The sequence below is a fragment of the Centrocercus urophasianus genome, unplaced genomic scaffold (genome assembly GCF_019232065.1).
Source record: "Centrocercus urophasianus isolate 14NV4802_14NV808 unplaced genomic scaffold, USGS_Curo_1.0 seq_34, whole genome shotgun sequence".
In the NCBI taxonomy this organism is placed as follows: domain Eukaryota; kingdom Metazoa; phylum Chordata; class Aves; order Galliformes; family Phasianidae; genus Centrocercus; species Centrocercus urophasianus.
The window spans coordinates 5210321-5228894 of NW_024884911.1; the positions used below are offsets into that span (position 1 = coordinate 5210321).

General features: G+C 41.7%; 1 protein-coding gene across 1 annotated transcript in view; it reads right to left on the bottom strand.

Moving 5' to 3' along the window:
* Positions 1 to 567: 567 nt before the first annotated feature.
* Positions 568 to 18574, bottom strand: part of CCDC180 (coiled-coil domain containing 180) — an 18389-nt gene continuing 382 nt past the window's right edge. Inside the window, 36 exon segments of the mRNA XM_042831065.1 lie at positions 568 to 699; positions 973 to 1111; positions 1405 to 1510; positions 1661 to 1772; positions 2559 to 2696; positions 2906 to 3066; positions 3383 to 3524; positions 4131 to 4197; positions 4411 to 4485; positions 5000 to 5143; positions 5462 to 5527; positions 5819 to 6003; positions 6322 to 6435; positions 6562 to 6648; positions 6966 to 7082; positions 7337 to 7481; positions 7927 to 8058; positions 8505 to 8685; positions 9150 to 9325; positions 9796 to 10013; positions 10927 to 11162; positions 11266 to 11305; positions 11456 to 11582; positions 12259 to 12374; positions 12626 to 12799; positions 13374 to 13496; positions 14017 to 14105; positions 14262 to 14341; positions 15101 to 15235; positions 15457 to 15620; positions 15882 to 15977; positions 16242 to 16352; positions 16509 to 16637; positions 16735 to 16847; positions 17194 to 17276; positions 18516 to 18568. Of these exon segments, the coding sequence (XP_042686999.1) occupies positions 568 to 699; positions 973 to 1111; positions 1405 to 1510; positions 1661 to 1772; positions 2559 to 2696; positions 2906 to 3066; positions 3383 to 3524; positions 4131 to 4197; positions 4411 to 4485; positions 5000 to 5143; positions 5462 to 5527; positions 5819 to 6003; positions 6322 to 6435; positions 6562 to 6648; positions 6966 to 7082; positions 7337 to 7481; positions 7927 to 8058; positions 8505 to 8685; positions 9150 to 9325; positions 9796 to 10013; positions 10927 to 11162; positions 11266 to 11305; positions 11456 to 11582; positions 12259 to 12374; positions 12626 to 12799; positions 13374 to 13496; positions 14017 to 14105; positions 14262 to 14341; positions 15101 to 15235; positions 15457 to 15620; positions 15882 to 15977; positions 16242 to 16352; positions 16509 to 16637; positions 16735 to 16847; positions 17194 to 17276; positions 18516 to 18568 (4506 nt within the window).

Here is an 18574-nt window from a genome sequence, read left to right on the forward strand (position 1 = left end):
TCGTTCTTAGAGGGTTGGACTCGATCCCCAGAGGACCTTTCTAACTGCTGGGATGCTGTGATTTAATTCTTCTTAGAACGGAATGGGCTGATGCCATGATTTCATGGTTTTTCATCAGTATTCCAAATCATGTAGAGGTTGTTCAGTGGTAAAGTTATTGCCTGCTACGCATGAGGCCTGGATTTGCATCCCAGGCAATGTGCCAGAATTGTCACAGTTTAGACTGGTTTCCATGACTGCAGGGCAAAGGGACCGACAGAAAAATTAGTTTACCAAATATAGTAGCTATATACCAAATATAGTAGCTAATATAACTAACATATTTAGTAAACAAAGCTTTAGATTTTCCTTTAGCTCACGGTTTTTCTCATCTTGGGAAAACATTCCTTCACCCCTTTATTGAAGAAACCACGCCAAACTACAACAGCTGAAAAGGCACGTATGCACTAGTTACCTACATCCCCCAATCACTCCAGTAAAGATGCAGCATGGGAATTTTATTTCTTTTTATGTTGAAGAGGATATTTATTGGTAGAACACAAGCACTCAAGCAAGATTTGACTGATCTCACATATACAGTTGCTTAATTTTCTGGATGGACTGCTTCCACCAATCTCCCCAACGCTGAATTGTTACCAGCTGAGAAGTGCATTCTTCCTTGATCTGGGCTAACTGCTGCTCAAGTTTACATATGTATTTCTGTACAAAGAACAACAATTAAGGTTAAAACTGGTAGAAATCCAGTATGATTCCTAAAAACCCAAGTCCAGACCCACCATCAGATCCTAGAATCATAGAATGCCTAAATGATTGCATACAGACATAAGAATGGATTTTTATGCATGGAGAATACTGCTTCAAGGTCTGAAACCGCTCTGTATATTAAAATATATCCATATCTATACAAATCTACAGCAATAACAGACATCCCATTCACACACAACCCATAAGAGCCCTTTCCCACCGATCAACCTTATATACAGCATCTCTTGCTTCCACTGCTGCTGTGTGGCCCAGTGTAGTCTTTGCTGTTGTGACTGATGCCGTTTCTCTGGCCATAATGCAGTCTGAATCGCCCATAAGCTTGGTCATGGGTAGTCCTGGCCAGGTCCTTAAAGGAGCAAAACAAATAAACAACAACAACAAAAATATCCAGAGGAGACGCAGTTGGAAAAGAAGAGAATGACCAGGAGCTCTGCACCGTAAACAGAATTCATACTTTCACAGGGAAAACACATAGCATTCCTCAGATTTGTATACGGGCAAGTGATAAATAGTGGTAAAGCAAAACAACCAAGCAATTTTAACAACTGGAGCAAAACAAAACAAAGCTAGGAGAACACCTGATGCGAGCCTAGGGAAGAGAAATGGAATACAACTGTGTCCTGTATGATCCAATATTACCTCCTCCCACGTTCGACCAACTGCTCAGCCCCATGGGTCTGTAGAGGAAGACCAGCTTGTTTATGAGGAATTAACAAGGATGTCTTCTCCTTCGGTGTTTCAGTTTCTGGAAGATGATGTAAGATATACTCAGGAGGAACCAAACAGAGGCAGTCATGCTGTTGCTTTCAAGGAACTCCACGTGATGCTCACCACTGTCAAGAAATGGTTCTGCACGTGCAATCACGTGTGAACAAGAAATTCCATCATTACTTACTTGGTGCTTGTATGTCATCAATAGTAACGCTTTCATCTAATTCCAGCAGCAGCTTTTCTGTGAAGGCAGCCAGAGCCAAAACGAAGTTCTGTGTGCACTCAGCAGCACAGTCCTGTTGGGACATTGGATACCACTGAGAAGAGTTCCTCTGATAACTCAATCTCTTCTCCTTTCAGTTTAGCTCCCTAAGAACTATGTTCCTCTCCAACCATGATGCTTGGCAACAGCTGCAGATAACAGCCATGGGGCTGCAAATGGCACAGAAAAGGATCTGGAAGTGCCTTACGCAGTGCTCTAAAATGCTCTGATGACCTCAGGTAAAGCATGACAGCCTACAGAGTACTGTGTGTGGTTGCCATGTAGTTGTATATTTGGGTTAAGCATTCAAAATAGGTAGAAAAAGAAATTTGTAAACATCAGCTTTCAAAGCAAAGGCCACTTTATGGAATTCTCATACTTTGAGCAGAGGGGCTTTCAGATATTGCTCTGGAAATGGTATGTGTGTGTTTGCAGAAATACCAACTGCCCTAATTGAAACGCAGACAGAAAGAAAGCCTTCCAGGCCTGTCCTCTGCAAGTAAAATAACCAGAGAACATCACTGTTACTTCAGATAAACTCATATGCAACTGTTCTGTCACTGAGAGATGAGCCATCCCTCCTCAGTACATCCAATGAACGATACAGATCATGGGTTATGTGCACTTGTACGTGCATGCATTCATGCATATATCAATCAAATGCTGCCAACTTAAAGATGTTGTGTGAACAGCACTGCATAAAACTGAAAACACTTTCCACTTTACTGTTGGCACAGGAGAAAAGTGGATCTAATTTATATAATCCTTTGCATATACAACACCTATCAAGCTGATATTAAGCACTGGGCTTTATGCTTACCTGAAGCATCCGAGTGTGGAGGTGAACAGCATCAACGTGGTCCTTTTGCTCTTTTGATTCCCGCTGGCACAAAGCCTCCAGCTGCAGCAAGTTGTCTGGATGTCCCAGAGAGGGATGTAATTCATTCTCACGTGCAGCCTGCAGGCAAACACGTAAGAAATATTTTCTATAAAGAAGGTGCAATGGAGTCATAGTGAGAAAGTAATAAAACCGATCACTTCATATAAAAGCATGCGAACAAGACTCATACAACGTTACAGATCCTAAAGAGTTTGAAACTATGAACAATCCTGATGCTTTCAGCACTGCTTAGACTGGAAGCATTCCAACGCATCCATGCTGGATACCTTCATGCTCCTCCAGTCCTCCAGCTGCTGATTGAAGGAGTGCTCAACGTTACTGGTGGCATAGCTGAGCTTCTGTTCGTGTTCCTTTAAAAGACCATCAACTGCCAACTGGGAGACATAAGGGAGTTCCTCTTCAAATGACTTCAACTGATCCCAAAATTCTGGCAAGCAAAGAAAATTCAGCTGAGGTGAACGTACACTGCAATGGTCAAACATGTAGGAATTTCCTCTCTAAATTCTGTCCCTGACATTCCTTTTCCTGAGACCCATGACTACAGAAACACACTTGCTAAAAAACTTGACCTTGTACAGGTCTATCAGCTTAGTCAGTGGCTCTTTCCTCACATTCTATATTGCAGATAATGCATTAAAGATGGTTTTGGCCCAATAAAATCATCAGTTTTTCCACTCATCTATTCTACTCTTGATTTGTTGCAATTTTCAGTGAAATTAAAAGTCTTGGCTGAATTAATTTACCTTTAAGGCAGGAATTGTAGTAATCATCTATCTGACTTTGATATGACAGCAGAGTCTGTTTGATTACTTCTGCAAAACGTTCAAATGTCTCTGGCAAATCTTCAGGCATTGTGGTTTGATGCTTCTCTTTGTCGTAGAACTCCTTCAAGAGTTTAAGATAAGACAGAAAAGATGCTGATAACACGTACAAACAAGTCGTGTCTATGCATATAGCAGTAACAGGGATACAGAAGGCTGTCAATCTCTCTCTTATTTGATACCAGTTATGGTATCTGCTGTGCTTTTATTCTATTTCCTATCTGCTCTTTGAACGGGGAGTGTTTCCAAGACTACAGTGCAGCTTAATTACCAATTCTGAAAAAACATTATCAGTCCTCTTAGCACTGTACTGCTCTTAGCCTTGGTAACATGCCCTCAGATATTAGTTGTATGTTAGTATAGGTATTATAGTTCTATTAGGGGACTTATTCATTAGAATGAAGAAGATTGGGGCTGCCTTGGCTTTGCAGACACGCTGCTACACAACCAGATGCGGGTGTTGGTGTCCCCCCATATGTTAAACCACATTCTGAGGTCCTGAAATACTTAATCATTAAAAACAGTCTGCATCAAGGATTATTAAGAATTAGATGGCCTGATGAAGTAAGCAGTGTTTGGATGGCCACCCAAACATTATGATACAACCAAATCATTTAGCTGACACGTTACACCTATGGCAGCAAAAGTGATGGAGAAACACTTTTCTTACCTCAGCAAGACAGAGCAAGTTGTCATTACCCACCCAGAGAATTTTCATAACAATCCCTCTAAAAGTACTGCAAATGAATAAAAATAATAATGAAAGAGACAATCACACTGTATGAAGATCAACCAGTCAGTTCTAATAGAGCAGGGGAATGCAACCACTTGAAAATCATCTCTGAAATGGTTTGTTCCTATTTCATTTGTGGAAATGTAACAGTGAGCCCACGAACACATCACACCCCCCTGAGGTGATGGGTTTCTTTCTGAAGATGCACACAACTCACTTCGATTCAGGAGGCATCTCCCCAAATATCTGGAATCTCTTCTCACTGAGAACGGATTTGGTGCATTTCTGCATGCTGAGAAGGCAAGAAAAATATTGGTCTATAAAGTCTTTGTTTCTCTGCTTGTTTAAGCTGGTTGGTGATGTGATGGATATGAAATTAAAGAAAAATTGAGAAGATGTAACTCTAAAACCAGTATTACATGGTAACTATTGTTGATGACTCTCTCCTCAATGGCTTCTCAGAACTTTTGTTGCTCTCACCATTAGACTCACTCATTTCATCAATTTCATCTAGCTCAAGATGCACCATTCAGATGCTGAGCTAGAAATGAAGCCACGTTGGTTTAAGGGGGTGTTAGTCTGTATTTCAGCAATGTCATAGTACAGACCAGCAGCCAATAAACAGGAGTGAAGCACTTTTCCACCCATAGTCTGAAATGAATCTGAAATGATCAGACCCAAAGTCTGATCACAGGGACATAAACCACAAGATCCCAAATGAGAAGCACTGGCAGAAAGGCTAACACAAATAACAGTGAAGAATTTCTCCAAGAATGGGCAGAACACACGAGTGTGCAACATCTCACCTTCCTCTTGATGCCCTTTTTTCAGTAGCTGGCTTCTGGATGCTCCGAGCTTTGTGCTTGTAAGCAGCAGAGCTCTGAGGGCCTTCATCAGATACATTTAAGTGAGAATTCTTCCTCTGTGTGGTAAGAGTTGCTTTGTATTTAATAAGGAAAGAAAAAGAGCAAAGTATAAATGCCAGCATTCTCCCACAACTTTTGTTATTACAAATATAGGTACCTCATTAAAAAAAAAAAAACAACAAAGAAAAGCCCACCTCATCTTATTCTGCACCTATCATTGGTTAAGAGCCAAAACAACACTGCAGTGCAAAGTAAAGACAGCTAAGGTGACAGTGAGGATGATGCACAGCCCTCTCAGGACTCACGTGTAAGCCACTCGCCTGGAACAGCTCGACCTGCTCCCTGATGTACTATGAACTACAATTGAGATGAATGCAATAAATTAAGAGAACTTCCAGCACACCTGGTTTCAATGAACCCCTGCTGTCCTGATGTCGGCCTGATGATTTTCTCCTGGCTGACTGAACTCTGAAACAAAAGGAAGAGCTAATTGGCTTTGGAACACCCAGCTACAAGCTCCCTTCTCCAACCAAGTGTTCACTGCAGACCAGTTGCTGAGGTGGGAGTCGACCCATGGGGTCACATTTACAGCCAACAGTGTAAACAGGAGCACCTTCCCAGAGTAAATAATTGCATAGTTGTGCATTAAGTTGTTCTTATTACTATCAGAGGCCTTGTGAAGAGATGAGATATATTTAGCAAGGCAAATGCAAATAAAGACAAGAACAGAAAAACATAATGAGGCAAACAAGTACTTACTCGAGTAAGTTTTTAATAACGCTTACTGATAAATCATCAATTGCAGATTTTCCCATTCTGCTTGGATTTAACAAAGGAAATCTGCCAGGATCCAGCCCCATCATCATCAGTCTGCGCTCCACTCGAATGGCAGCAGCAATGGGACCTTGTAACGTAACCTCAGCTGCAGGAGGGGCAAAGCGCTCCTGAATTGGGCACAGAATGAAACCAGGTCAGTTGTGGCAGGCAGCGAGTGTCAGCAATGCGTGTAGTTACTGGCTGCAAAATAGATATTCCAAACTTATGCTATTTTGCTTGACAGGCTGGAAGAAAGGCTTCTGTAACTCCAAGAGAAATGCTGTTACAGCTGTATGGCTCTGTGACACTAAGAAGTGGTTGTGAGTAGATCCTCACAATCATCATAAGCACCATCTGAATATGTACTCTGAAAAGCTTTTAAAATAGATGCACATTAAAATATCACTCAACATTAAATAAAAGGGAGAGAACAAACATTATCCTACATTATCACATGGTCCTGTTGTGTCCACTAGCAGACAATCAAGGTACTGGCTCCTTGCCTTCAGTTCTTTCAGTGCTACTTTGATAAAGTCATACAACTCTTCAGAAGTCAAAACCTGAAAGATACAGCAATACAGATGGCATTCACTGCATCAGAGAAGCAATGAGATTGTATTGCAAATAGGAGAAGAGATACAGAGCTGGCCTGAGACAAAATATCATTTCATCTGTTTAGAACTTACTTCTTTATCTGTTGTAGGGTGAGCAAAAGCATGGAGCTTCTCCAGGCAGGATTTTAATGCTGCTGCCTGCAAATTGGAATTTGCTACCTGGAACAGAAGCAGATATTGGTGAAGGAGAATCTCATTCACAGGATTTTCACAATTTTTGAAAGCACAAGACTTGCTAGTAAGAGACTCAGTCATTAGCACCAAAACCAACAAGCTCCATGGCTGCAAGGCTACAGCATTCCAGTACAGCTGCAGGAAGGCCACGGTTTCAGAGGACAGTGACAAAAATGAGTTTTGATTTGACACAAGAAGTTACTCGCGGTCAGTTCGCTCTGAAGTCTGTCTGAAATCTCAGTTGAACAGAAGAGGAACGATTAAAATTCATTCAAACAGAACTGAGATGTTTCTGCTCGTACCTCGGATTTGATTTGCATCCGTAGATTTGCCAGAAGCCGTTGGATCTTCTCCATAAAGTCTCGATTCATAGAGAGACAGCGGAGCCTTGTTTCAGCCTGGTTGATAATTTCAGTAGCCTTTAAAGAAATCCCAGAAATAAGGGACAAACTCATTGGTGTTCACTTTTTTTTTGTTGTTTTGTTTTTTTTTGTTTTTTTTTGTTTCCAGCTTAAGTAACAGAAGTCAGCATTTCTACTTCTTTTCTTCCATCGCGTATTTGTCACACCAGAATTAACCAGAACAGTTTTAAAGCTCCAATCCAGGGTGGTTATAAATCCCGTTACATATGCCAATACAGTCATAATCTGAAAGAGTGAAGCACTGCACAAACCTGCTCCAAGCACCTCGATTCCATTTTCTCCATATCAGCCACAATTAACCTCTCAAAAGAGTCAATACGTTTGCTTTCGTTCTGAAGACGCTTACTGAAAGACTGCACCTCCTCAGGAGAAAAACTGCCTCCCTCCACGAATAACCTGAAAGCAGCCAGCAAAGGAAAAGCCATCACTCATCATAGAGCCATCAAGGCTGGAAAAAACCTCTGGGATCCTCCAGTCCAACTGTCTGTCTACCACCAGTATTTCCACATTGACCACATCCGTCAGTGCAGCATCTCCATGGCTCTGGAACACCTCCATGGACACCGACCCCACCACCTCCCTGGGCAGCCCAACACATCACTGCTCTTTTGGAGAAGTTTTCCTTTTTGTTTTTATGGTAGCTGAACAGTCCTACTTCACAGATATCAAAACAGACGTGATGAAAAGAGTGCAACAACTGTGGCTTAGCAACTGATGTTCTTTAGAGGAACGTACAGATAACCAGGTGAGTAACAAAGAAACCCTAATTTTACTGCTCTGCCAATAGAACAAGTGATGATTCCCAGGCACAGATAACATTCCTCCAGCAATATCTCTATACCTGCAGCCTTTGAGAAAATCCACATTTGAATCTCTTAATTTTCCCAAATTTTCCTCCAGATAGTTCCGATAACTCCTCAGGGAAACTCGGATGACATCCAGGTAACGAAGGAGGTCTGGGCACACACTGCTGCTGGAGGAAGCTAACCTACAGAGAGCAGGAGAAGACAGAGAAAACGTGTAGGAGGAGGAGCAAGCATTGTGGTGTGGAGACTCCTGGCTTTATGAGATCAATAAGATCTGAGAACACAGAAGTATTTCACTGTTCTGACAACAACTAACCCAATGGTGGTTGTTTTGATAACACTCAGCACACACCAGCAAGCAGCTGCTGCAGTTACAGAGCATCCTTCAAAGCCAATTGGCCTATTACTTATCAGATTCAGTAAGCTGGATAAAGTCTAAATAAATCAAACATGTAATCTACTTTAAGATTGGTGTTCCTTCAAAAGTATATGAAAAAAAGTAACCCGTGCAGAGAGAAAGGGAACAAAAATCATTTCCATTTCTGTGACAGACAGAAGGGGCTCAGAACAATGCCATGAGCAGGCAGACTGGTTCTGCTGCTGGCACACTGACCTCTCAGCCACAGGAGAGCTGAGGAATGCTGATTCCATGTCACGGATCCGAGAGTCCAAGTTTTGGATGCTGTCATTTTGCTGATCGCAAAATCTGAGGAATTCAGCTCTCTCATTCTTCAGAGCTTCTTCCACCTCATCACAGTGGCACTCCAGGTGCTTTTCATGAAGTAACAGTTCAGCTGATGAGAAAAGACGATTTACAATACAGTCATTATTCTGTTTGGTATGGGCTGCCATGACCACCATTACCAGAAGCATCAGTGAAACAAAAACTGGAGCTCAGAGGAGCTTAAAGCTACTAATACAGTAGTCCCAACTCTTTGACTTTTCTCCTGTTGTTGGTTTATGATCTATTTTCCTGTCCTCCTCAAAAAGGCTTCTTCACAGTTGGCTAAAGACCAACAAACCTGCCTTAAATCACATTTTTTCCTCCCCATATTCTTGATGCTCCTCACACAAGATTTCTCATTAGTGACCAATCTGTGGCTGCACAGTGGTGTTTCACACTGGTAATTCCTCCACCTCCTGTACTCTGAAGCCACCCCCAGCATTTTGTCTCTCCCAGCACTTGTTCACTTTTTTCCCCCCCATATGATCATCTCAAGATGAAGACAGAGAGAGTTCAAAGTGAAGAGGTAGGTACCAGCTCTGACATTGGAGATATTTGTCTCTATATTCTCCCGCCTCAGTTCACATGAGAGAAGATGCTGCTGAAGTTCTGAACTCAGCTCTTCTTTCTTGGCATCTACAGTGGCCCATGAGTTGGATAAGGACTCTGCAAACCACTTCTCCAAGTGTTCAAAGAAGGAGAGGCGAATCCTATGATTTAAATACATACTCAGTGTTCCTCACTGTAGGAAATAAACAGAAATGCACTCCACCTGTTAAATGTAAGAAATTAACTCTGTCTACAGGAAGATGTGGTCTCACAAACACTTGCACAATGCACTGCTCATTTTGTCTACTGCTATAAACAATATACATATGTATTTTACATATCTGTAATACTGAAATAGCCTGACTTGCTATTAAAATGCTCTGTCACTATTCCTGTTCACTCACTGAATTTTCTTTAACATAGGAATGTTCTGCAAGAGGGAAATGCTTGTGTGGTTCATCCAGGAGCCATGTGTGAAGAGCGTTGCTGAAAGTTTATTTTCTTTTTACCAATTAAAAAAGGAATAACACCAAAATACTCAGATAATTTTTGCATACTTACTTTGACATCCCTCCCAAAGAGCTGAAATGTTTCTATTACCTAAAGGGAAAACAAACAGTTCACTACTAACCTTTTCTTCAGCTCCACAAACACCGTTTCTTTGATAACTGCATGTTCCAAGCACATAGGAAGTGATCCTTTTTCATCATATTTTGTAAGAAATGACTCCAGGACATCAGGTTTCCCTGCCTCTTCAGCTCCAAGAACAGTGTAGGTGTTTCCACTGGAAGTGGAAAAGGTCTCAGCGGTGAATTCAGAGATTTCCACCCTGCTGCTGTCGAATGTATCCTAGGAAACAACTGGGAATCATCATCCATTGCCTCAAACAATGCTACATTAAATTAAGTGAATAATCAACAGTGCACTAGCAGGAACCTATGGTCATTAGGAACAACATTCTGATCCCAAATTTGGACAAACTCACACAGAGAATGCATTTATAAGTTTCAACAGGCAGGATAAATGCTTTAAAAGGCTTTTGTTATGGTAATAAATGGAATTAATGGGACTAAAGACCTGAAAATGTAACAACGAGATACAAATAGATCCGAAATCATTCTACTTAGGTTAAGAATAACCAGGAAGAAAGACAGACACACATGCTAAAGCTGCTACATGTTTTTACAAGGATTAAAGCAGTGTATGAGTGTAACTCGATGGAAAGTGCAGCAACAACAGCAGAGCAGCAAGATCCCAGGCTGCAACAACTGGGGATTTACTGCAACAGCAGTGGGCACAGAAATAAAGGAAAGAAGCTGCTTACTTTCAAAAGGCCTCAGGTATGCAGGGATCTCCAGCAAGAAGCCCTCACCTCCACTGCCAACCCTTCAATGAGGTCTGGGCAGGGGTGGATCCTGGCTCCAGCCCTTCTGCTCTCTCAGTGCATTGCATACACCTGAGCTGCCCTGGGTTGGCCTGCTTCCCACCAGGTGCTCAATCACTGCTTCAAGCCCTGACTTAGCATTTCTGCTACAATAAGGAATGGATATGAACTGTTTTATGCCCTTCAGCTAGAAGCAACATTGAAAATCCTTATGGTGCAGAAATGCTGTTTAATAATCATGGACACACGCTCTATGTACAAATTAAATACATGCCAAGGAATTCAAGAGACTTCAGCAAGAAGACGACCTTCTATTTGCTATGAGTTTGCAAAAACCTTCTGTCACTTTCAAATACATTCATTCTCTTGTTTGCTCACTTGTGAAACACTCATCCTCTGTTCTATGTCCCCTGCTTCATCACTCCCTTGAAAAATGCTCTTGTCTTCTTGTTCCTCCCCTTCTTCATTTTCCTGTGCAAAGACCTCCTCGTTCTCAGGAATATCTGTTTCTTCATTCTGTTGTTGAGAGCTCTCAGCCTTTTGCTTTTCTTCATTTTCCTGCAGAACATTCTCAGTTTGCTGCTCCCCCCGATTTTCAGCATCCAAAACCCCATCTAATCATTTCCAGTGAAGGCAGAGTTTTAGTGACCACAATCCAGAGAAATACAGATGAAAAACAAGCAAGCAGAAGGCCTATTTGTACTATGAAGGTATTACCTCGACCTGGAAATGTGGAGTCTATCTTTCCTTCCAAGTTCTAGAAAGAACAACATCAGGACAATTCTAAAGTCTTGCTTATAAGAGATGCAGCTTCTTTTGCAAAATAGATCTACTTTATCAAGCTACAATAGTCTTAAAGAAATTAATGTGCCTGGGAGACTTCAAAACAAGTTTGTCTTCTTCATACCTGTTTGAAGGTTTCTTTTACATTGAAGTATTGGCTGAGGGATTCACTGTAAGAAATCAGTTCCTGTAAAATGGCTTCTGGATAACTCATGACTTTCTCCTCAAGAACTTCGTTGGATGCTTCGTACCTGTTAAATTCAAAGCTGTCTTTTAAGAGACTTAAATATGTACAAAAATAAAGTGAAATATGACTACTGTGTCCTTAAACCCAAAAGTTTTTGATCAAAATGTCGTAAGTGCTTCAGGCTGGGATCAATTATTCTACTATACCTGAACACATTACATCCTGGCTCGTTAGTAAGGGATTAATTCAGTATAAAGACATCAGTGAGCAAAAGCCACCACCTCTCATGATGTTCTTGCTTTGAAAGGTGTTTTGCTTTTGTTTGGTGGATTTTAATGGTCTTAATGGAAATAAAGAGTGCTGAACCAACAGCTTTAGAAGCAGTTTCAGTGTGAGGTGTGTTCATAGGGATCTGCCTCTCAGGTCCTCGTGGCTTTCTAACATACATCAGATCTCTCACCAAGAGGAAAGACCATCTGGGTGTGAAGATATGACTGCACCCTCTCCAGCTGCTCAGTCTGTCTTTGGGTAAAATCTCCAGCATGTAGAGCTGTATATGCCTGATTTGATGTGATTCTTACACATAGGTATTGCTCGCCTTAACATTGCTCAATGTTTCAATCTTGTTTCACTTCATGTCCTTATGAGAAGCACAGGGCAGTGTATTTCCACACCATAATACTACAGCATAAACACAACTTTCACATACACCGATTAAGTTTGCACTACAAAATCCATACCCAGCTCTGATGCCATCCAAACAAGAACAGGCATTCTCCAAAGATTTCTTCAGCTTTTTCTCAGAGCTCGCTGTTCTCATTTTATCCAAAATGATATCCAGGTTAGTTTCCATCTTCTGAAACCAATACAAAGAACCCAGTAAAAGTGGGTTCTTACTAAACATGCTTCATAACTATTTAGGCTTAAAAAATAAATTACTGGAACAAAGCCAAAAGCATATTTGATAGCATGAAAGTAATGTGTAGGAAATCCAGTATAAAATCAATTATTACATTTTTATGCCAGGCATTTTGAATTCCAAAGGCTCCTCTGCATTAAGTCCTTTCTTTACATCATACCGTATCCTTATTTTTATGCTTATAATACCTGAATGGATTTATCCTGTTTCCATTTGCATTCCTTTAATTTCTTCTGCAGTTCACCTTCCTGCTGGGACAGTTTATGCTGATGGAAGTCCCACAGAACGTTGGCCTCCCGACAGTAGCTGTACAGGTCTCTGCAATTCTGCTCATTGTGTTTAGCCACCTCTTCAAAGCCTCTCTAAAAAAAATACATCCCAGTTATTACAAAACTGGGCAAGAAGGTGAAATACAAGAGCAAGGGAACAAATGATGTGATAAAAGGTGATCAGCATTCAACAGAGTCTCTTCTACCATGAGAGGAAAAAACAGTTCAGGTAAAATAGATAAGAATATGGACTTCAGTTTCAGAAGCTGAGCCATCAAACCTTCTCTTTATTCTTCTGGAACCGTAAAGCACAGAGCCACCAAGACCTGCACCCCAGAAGCACTTTGCCATCCTTTATCTTAGGAGCAATTACTCAGTCACCACCATGGGACCATACAGGATAGGAGTGGAAGAAGTTTGGGAACCCATCCTTCCACCTCCAGGCCAGATAGGCTATAGCCATCCAATCCCTGACAATCTATTACAAAACCATCAGTGATAAACTCTTCCCTTGAATCACATCCTACCTGTATTACTTATGGGACAGGTACTCAATCACTCTACAGCAAGGCACCAATAGCTTAAGATGCACTCAGCATTTCAGACCATGGCACATGAATAACAGGCTATTCCTGATGAGGAATAAGAGTAGATGTAATAAACATACAACCATATGCTCCAGTTCTTCTTCAAAGCGACAACGCAGTTTCTCAGTCAGCAGAAGCAAGTCAGAAGCCACCACTTCTTCAGCCTCTTTTTGTGTGCATACCTTCAGATTCAACAGGTTAATCTGAACAACAAAAGAACTTATTGACATACATATAATCTAACACAACATCATGTGGCTTTAAGAAAATGAACATGGGCTAAAATTATCTGTACTTCCTACAGCTTCAGTATTCAGTTTATTCAACAGGTTTTGAAGCAAAGATTCAGCCTCCCAGACCCCAGAAGCAAGCAGAACAACCCAGTTCAGACATGGGGACAAACAGAGCTGAGAGGGTGATGTTTTCTCCCCAGGATGAGACAGATTGAGGATAAGACTGAGGGTTCTGACCCTGAGCCCTCTACCTAAGCACTTCCTTCATCACTGGTAGTTGTTATTGCTTCTATGCATTTCAAGCACTAATGGTAACATAAAATGAAATGGACAGCAGCTATTCTAGCAGAATAAAGCACCAGTTGGATCTAATTTATCGTAGAATCATATGAATTTATCTTCTTATCTCAATCCTCAAACCCATAGCAACAACACACTGCATACTGTTACCAAGAACCCTTCCAGGACTTCACAGTGCTGCGGTACTGACCTTGCACAGCTCTGCTTCTGCCAAACATTTTTGCTGGACACTCTCATACTGGGCACGAATTTTCATTGTGCACTGCATATTGTGGGCATCTGCAAAACAGAGCATCGCCAACACTTTGCTATTTCACAGAACACAGCAAACATACTTTCAAAGCACTCATCTCGTTCCTGATAGGGAAAAGAAAAAAAAAGACAACAGAAAGAACTGCTTGGATTCCAGATTGGTTTGCTGATTTCCCAACATACCTATACTTCTGTTTAAATCCACCAAGGAGTTGTACCACTCATCAATCTCAGCTCGTGTGCTCTTTGGAGGCAACAGATCACTATCAAAATAGGAAACAATATATCAGATCTCTTCAGAGATAACCCAGTCAGTTGTTAAAGGATAGACACTATAAATCAGCATAACCAGGCTACTCTGCTTTATTTACAGCCATTTCAGCAACAAAAATAAAACAAGATGGATGCTGTTTTTCAAGGCCTCTGTTTACCAACAAGGAATTAAACCCCCATTTTTTCCTGTGTCTGTTATAAAAGAAAAACTGCATCTGAAGATCACAGTGTTGCACCCAACCCATCTTATTTTTGTCAGAATGGACAGAATTCAAAAGCAGCAGAATAAGATTCCTTCCAACATTCATTTCTTCACACATTACACAAATCAGTCTCCCGCCCAGAAATTGGACAGCATCATCCATTTTTACATGTTCACCCATCCATGTCCACCTCTTCCTACTAGGCTTCATACATCAGTAAGGCTTACTTTGGTGTTGCTGCATTTCTCACCCTAGATAGCCCCTTGGTAGTGCAACACGTGCACTGAAAACCAAAACATAGTTGTTGTTCTTTTTTTCCCCATTAAAAAGAGCTTTATGGAAGAGATTTAAGCCCTGCTCACTGCTGCACTGGACAACAGCACATTGAGGTGCAGCAAAGAACATTCAGCACATCAAAGACTAACAAGGATGGCTTGGGTTGGAAGGGCCCTTAGAGGCCACCCAGCTCCATTTCCAGTCATGGGCAAGGTTGCCACCACCAGTCCCTCATTGAGCACACCAAGAATTCTACTTTTGTTACTGTACTCCCTTCAGTCATACATAAGATGGTGCAGCCATTCCAGCCTCTGTTCATTAAGCAGAATCTGACCATTCATCATATTTCCCTTTTCTGTTTCCACCGTTTGGGGATTCTGTATTTCTTCCTTTGCCATAAATTCTCTGTAGGATGGAAGAACGCACTGATGTGATTTTGTGTTGGGAAGAACTGAATGCTTGAAACACAAACACAAAATACGCCTTATGAGTACTGGTTGAAAACAAAACCACTAAATTTTTAGTTTCATTGGGGAAAAATATTAAAATACTACTTCTTGGAGAAAACATGAAAGAACACCAGTCACTTCATGCTTCAAAATGTGACCTGCTGTCAAACTTCAGACCTGAAGCTCTGAACGATGCGGTTCTTTTGGATGAGCCTCCAGTCCTTGACTTTATCTCGCCACTTCCATTGAAGTGATAATTCCCTTTTCATCTCTGATTTCATCAGATTAAAGAACAGCTTGGCTATTGCCCTCTGATTCGCCAACAACGCTCTGTTAATCATCTGCGTATGAAAACAAAGATGGGAGTAAAAGCAGTATAAGACAGGAATAAAGTGCCAGCTCGATGTCAGACTGAGGATGAAGAACTGAAAAGACGAGGGACATGCAGTATAGAGACCCCTCTCCTACATGGCAGGGATTGGCAGGTAGAAATGATCATTTCCTTTTGAAAATGAGAAGAAGAAAGAACTGAATTCTGGGGGGTGAATTTCAGATTGCTGTCTTCTTACAGGTAAAACTGCCTCCCAATAAGGAGAGCTTACCATGGCCTCGTCATTAATGAGCCTGTGCACATCGGCTGACAAGAAGAAGGAAATTCCCTCCAGCTTTGCAGCATACTTCCTCAGCACGTCTGTTATCTGTTCAACAGAACCAAAAAGGCACAAAGGGCTCTGTAGAACAGCTTGCCTTAGAGAACTGACACTTCAATGATATTAATAAGAATTGGGGCTCTTTTTTCCCCAAATAAATTTAATTGGTTGACAGATCGAGAAGTAAATATTAAAATATTGATTCTAAATTATTAGATACCAATTCATAAAAATAACCAAAAATCAATCGGTTTTGTTACTATTTGACTGATTTCCTTCTGGTGCCTGCAATTCCTGAAAATCTGAGCTCACTTTGTTAGCTCGGCTCTGTTCCACCTTCTTTAAGGTTTCATCCCATTCCCGAATCCACTCCTTTCTGGTCAGGGATTCCTGCTGAATGGTTGCCCACAGTTCTTCCAAATCCTGCAAGAAGGATTTACTCTCAATCTCAGTGAAAAAATGAAAACAAATGCATTGACATCAGAAAACTGCAGCAAGGTGCTTTGCTGTGCTGCAGAGCAGACTGTGAACAACAGGAATCAACAGTGGAAGAGCTGACAGTGGCAAGAACTGCCTTACCTCAATAGAAAAGCCTTCAGGAGTGCCGTTGAGCTCCATCTTTGTTAGAAGAACCTCCATTTTTCTATCAGATTCCATCAGTTTCATCAAAAGCAGTTTTCCAGGCTCCAAAACAAAGGGCTCAATTTCCTGAAAGCAGTAAAGAAGTCGGCCCCATCTCCTGAACATCAGGCTCTCAGCTTTGCCTACTGATCCAGACTGTCTGCACTGCCAACACCAGCCTCACCCTGGAGACACGAGCAAACTCGTGGTGCATTGAGGTCAGTGCTGCATCGTGGCGGCTGCGCCGGCGTTCTGACACAAGCTCCAAGAGGTTTTGCCTGCTTTCCTCTGCAACCTCTGAGAAGAAAAGGAGGACGATGGAACTTAGAGCTGTTTGGAACAAGAAATTGCTAAATCAAAGCTCTGAGCTCTTTTGGCGTGAGGCTGGAAAACAGCAGCTCCCACGAGTTAAATCTGCTTATATCATCACTACCTTCTGAACACTAATTGGAATTGATGGACAATTTCACTTCTTTTTCTTCCCTACACGCAGATTCTTCACTGCCAGAATTACGTACAAATCATTATAAAACACATCAGATCGTTTCTGAACTCGATATTATACCTTCTCCAGCTCAAGATGTTATACATATGGGGGCTCCTCAAAATGAAACTATAGGACATTAAAGGAAATAGATTTTACCAACAAGATCAGGGAGGGCTCTGACTTCCTCAGCTGCAATGACATCTTCACTTTCGCAGGACTCCTGAGATGCTGTAGCTTCTCTGAAACAGAACATAGAGCCTTGCTTTGTACTGAGACCACAGGTTTGTAATTAGCACCATACTCCACTTATCTGGCAAAATGTAACATTAAAGTGAAGGAAAGCTTCTAGCTTCAAAGAATATGGCTCATAGAATTAATGGCATTGCTTCTCAAATGGAAGGAAAAGGCTTTTACCTGCCCCCCCCCCACTCTCTCTCTCAGGGAATGGCATTTACCTGCCCCCCACTCTCCCTATCAGGGTGTTGTGCTTCTACTTGGGAGTACTGGGGAATGAGGGTGTGCTTATTCAGCACGAGGGTTATGGTGTAAAGGATGAAGGCATTAATTTACTTTCTTGCTTCTGAACATTGCTCAGAGTAGAGCTGAGCAGTACTACTGCTGCAAAGTACCTGTCCCCACTAATACAAGGCTCAAGTAGACTAAACTGAAGGAAACAGTTCTCAAACATACGGGAAACTAATCTAGTTAAGAGTAACAATATAATTGCATAGTCATTTAAAACCATTAAAAGAGCATAAAATATAGTTCAATAGTATATTTTACTGTATTACTGTTAAGTACAGCAACAACAGCAGAGCAGAAAGGTCCCAGGCTAGAGCAAGAGAGAATTTGCTCAAATGCAACAGCCATGGGCACAGAAATAAAGGAAAGAAGCTGTTTGCCTTCAGAAGGCCTCAGTGCACAGGGATCTCCAGCAAGAAATCCTCACCTCCACTGCCAACCCTTCAATGAGGTCTGGGCAGGGGTGGATCCTGGCTCCAGCCCTTCTGGTTACCCAGTGCATTGAATAGACCTGAGCTGCCCTGGGTTGGCTCTGCTTCCCACCAGGTGCTCAATCACTGCTTCAAGCCCTGACTTAGCATTTCTGCTAGAGTTACATGTATCAGGTGGTATCAGGAATACAAACAGGCTTACAGCCAGGTGGTATTGAACAACAAAATAATCATCCAAGAGCCTTTTATAAGAAAAGTCACACACACGTAAATCATTACAGACATTTGATGGGCTGATGGTTGGACTAGATGCTCTTAGTGGCAGTTTCCAGCCTTAACAATGAGCTGAGAATCTGTGCTTTAAGAGGCAGCAGCTCAGTGCACTCGTTTCACATCTGAGGGAAAGGAGGTAGACTGTCACAAGCGCCGTGACCAAAAAACAAGGTTCCCAGCATTACAACTTCACACCCATAGCCACAGAATCACACCGACGTGCAATCAGGAATTTCTGCTTCTGCTCTCTACCTGCCCTGCAGTGGCTTTGCTCCTGCAGTCCCCTTCTTCCCATTGCACAGCCACAGCCC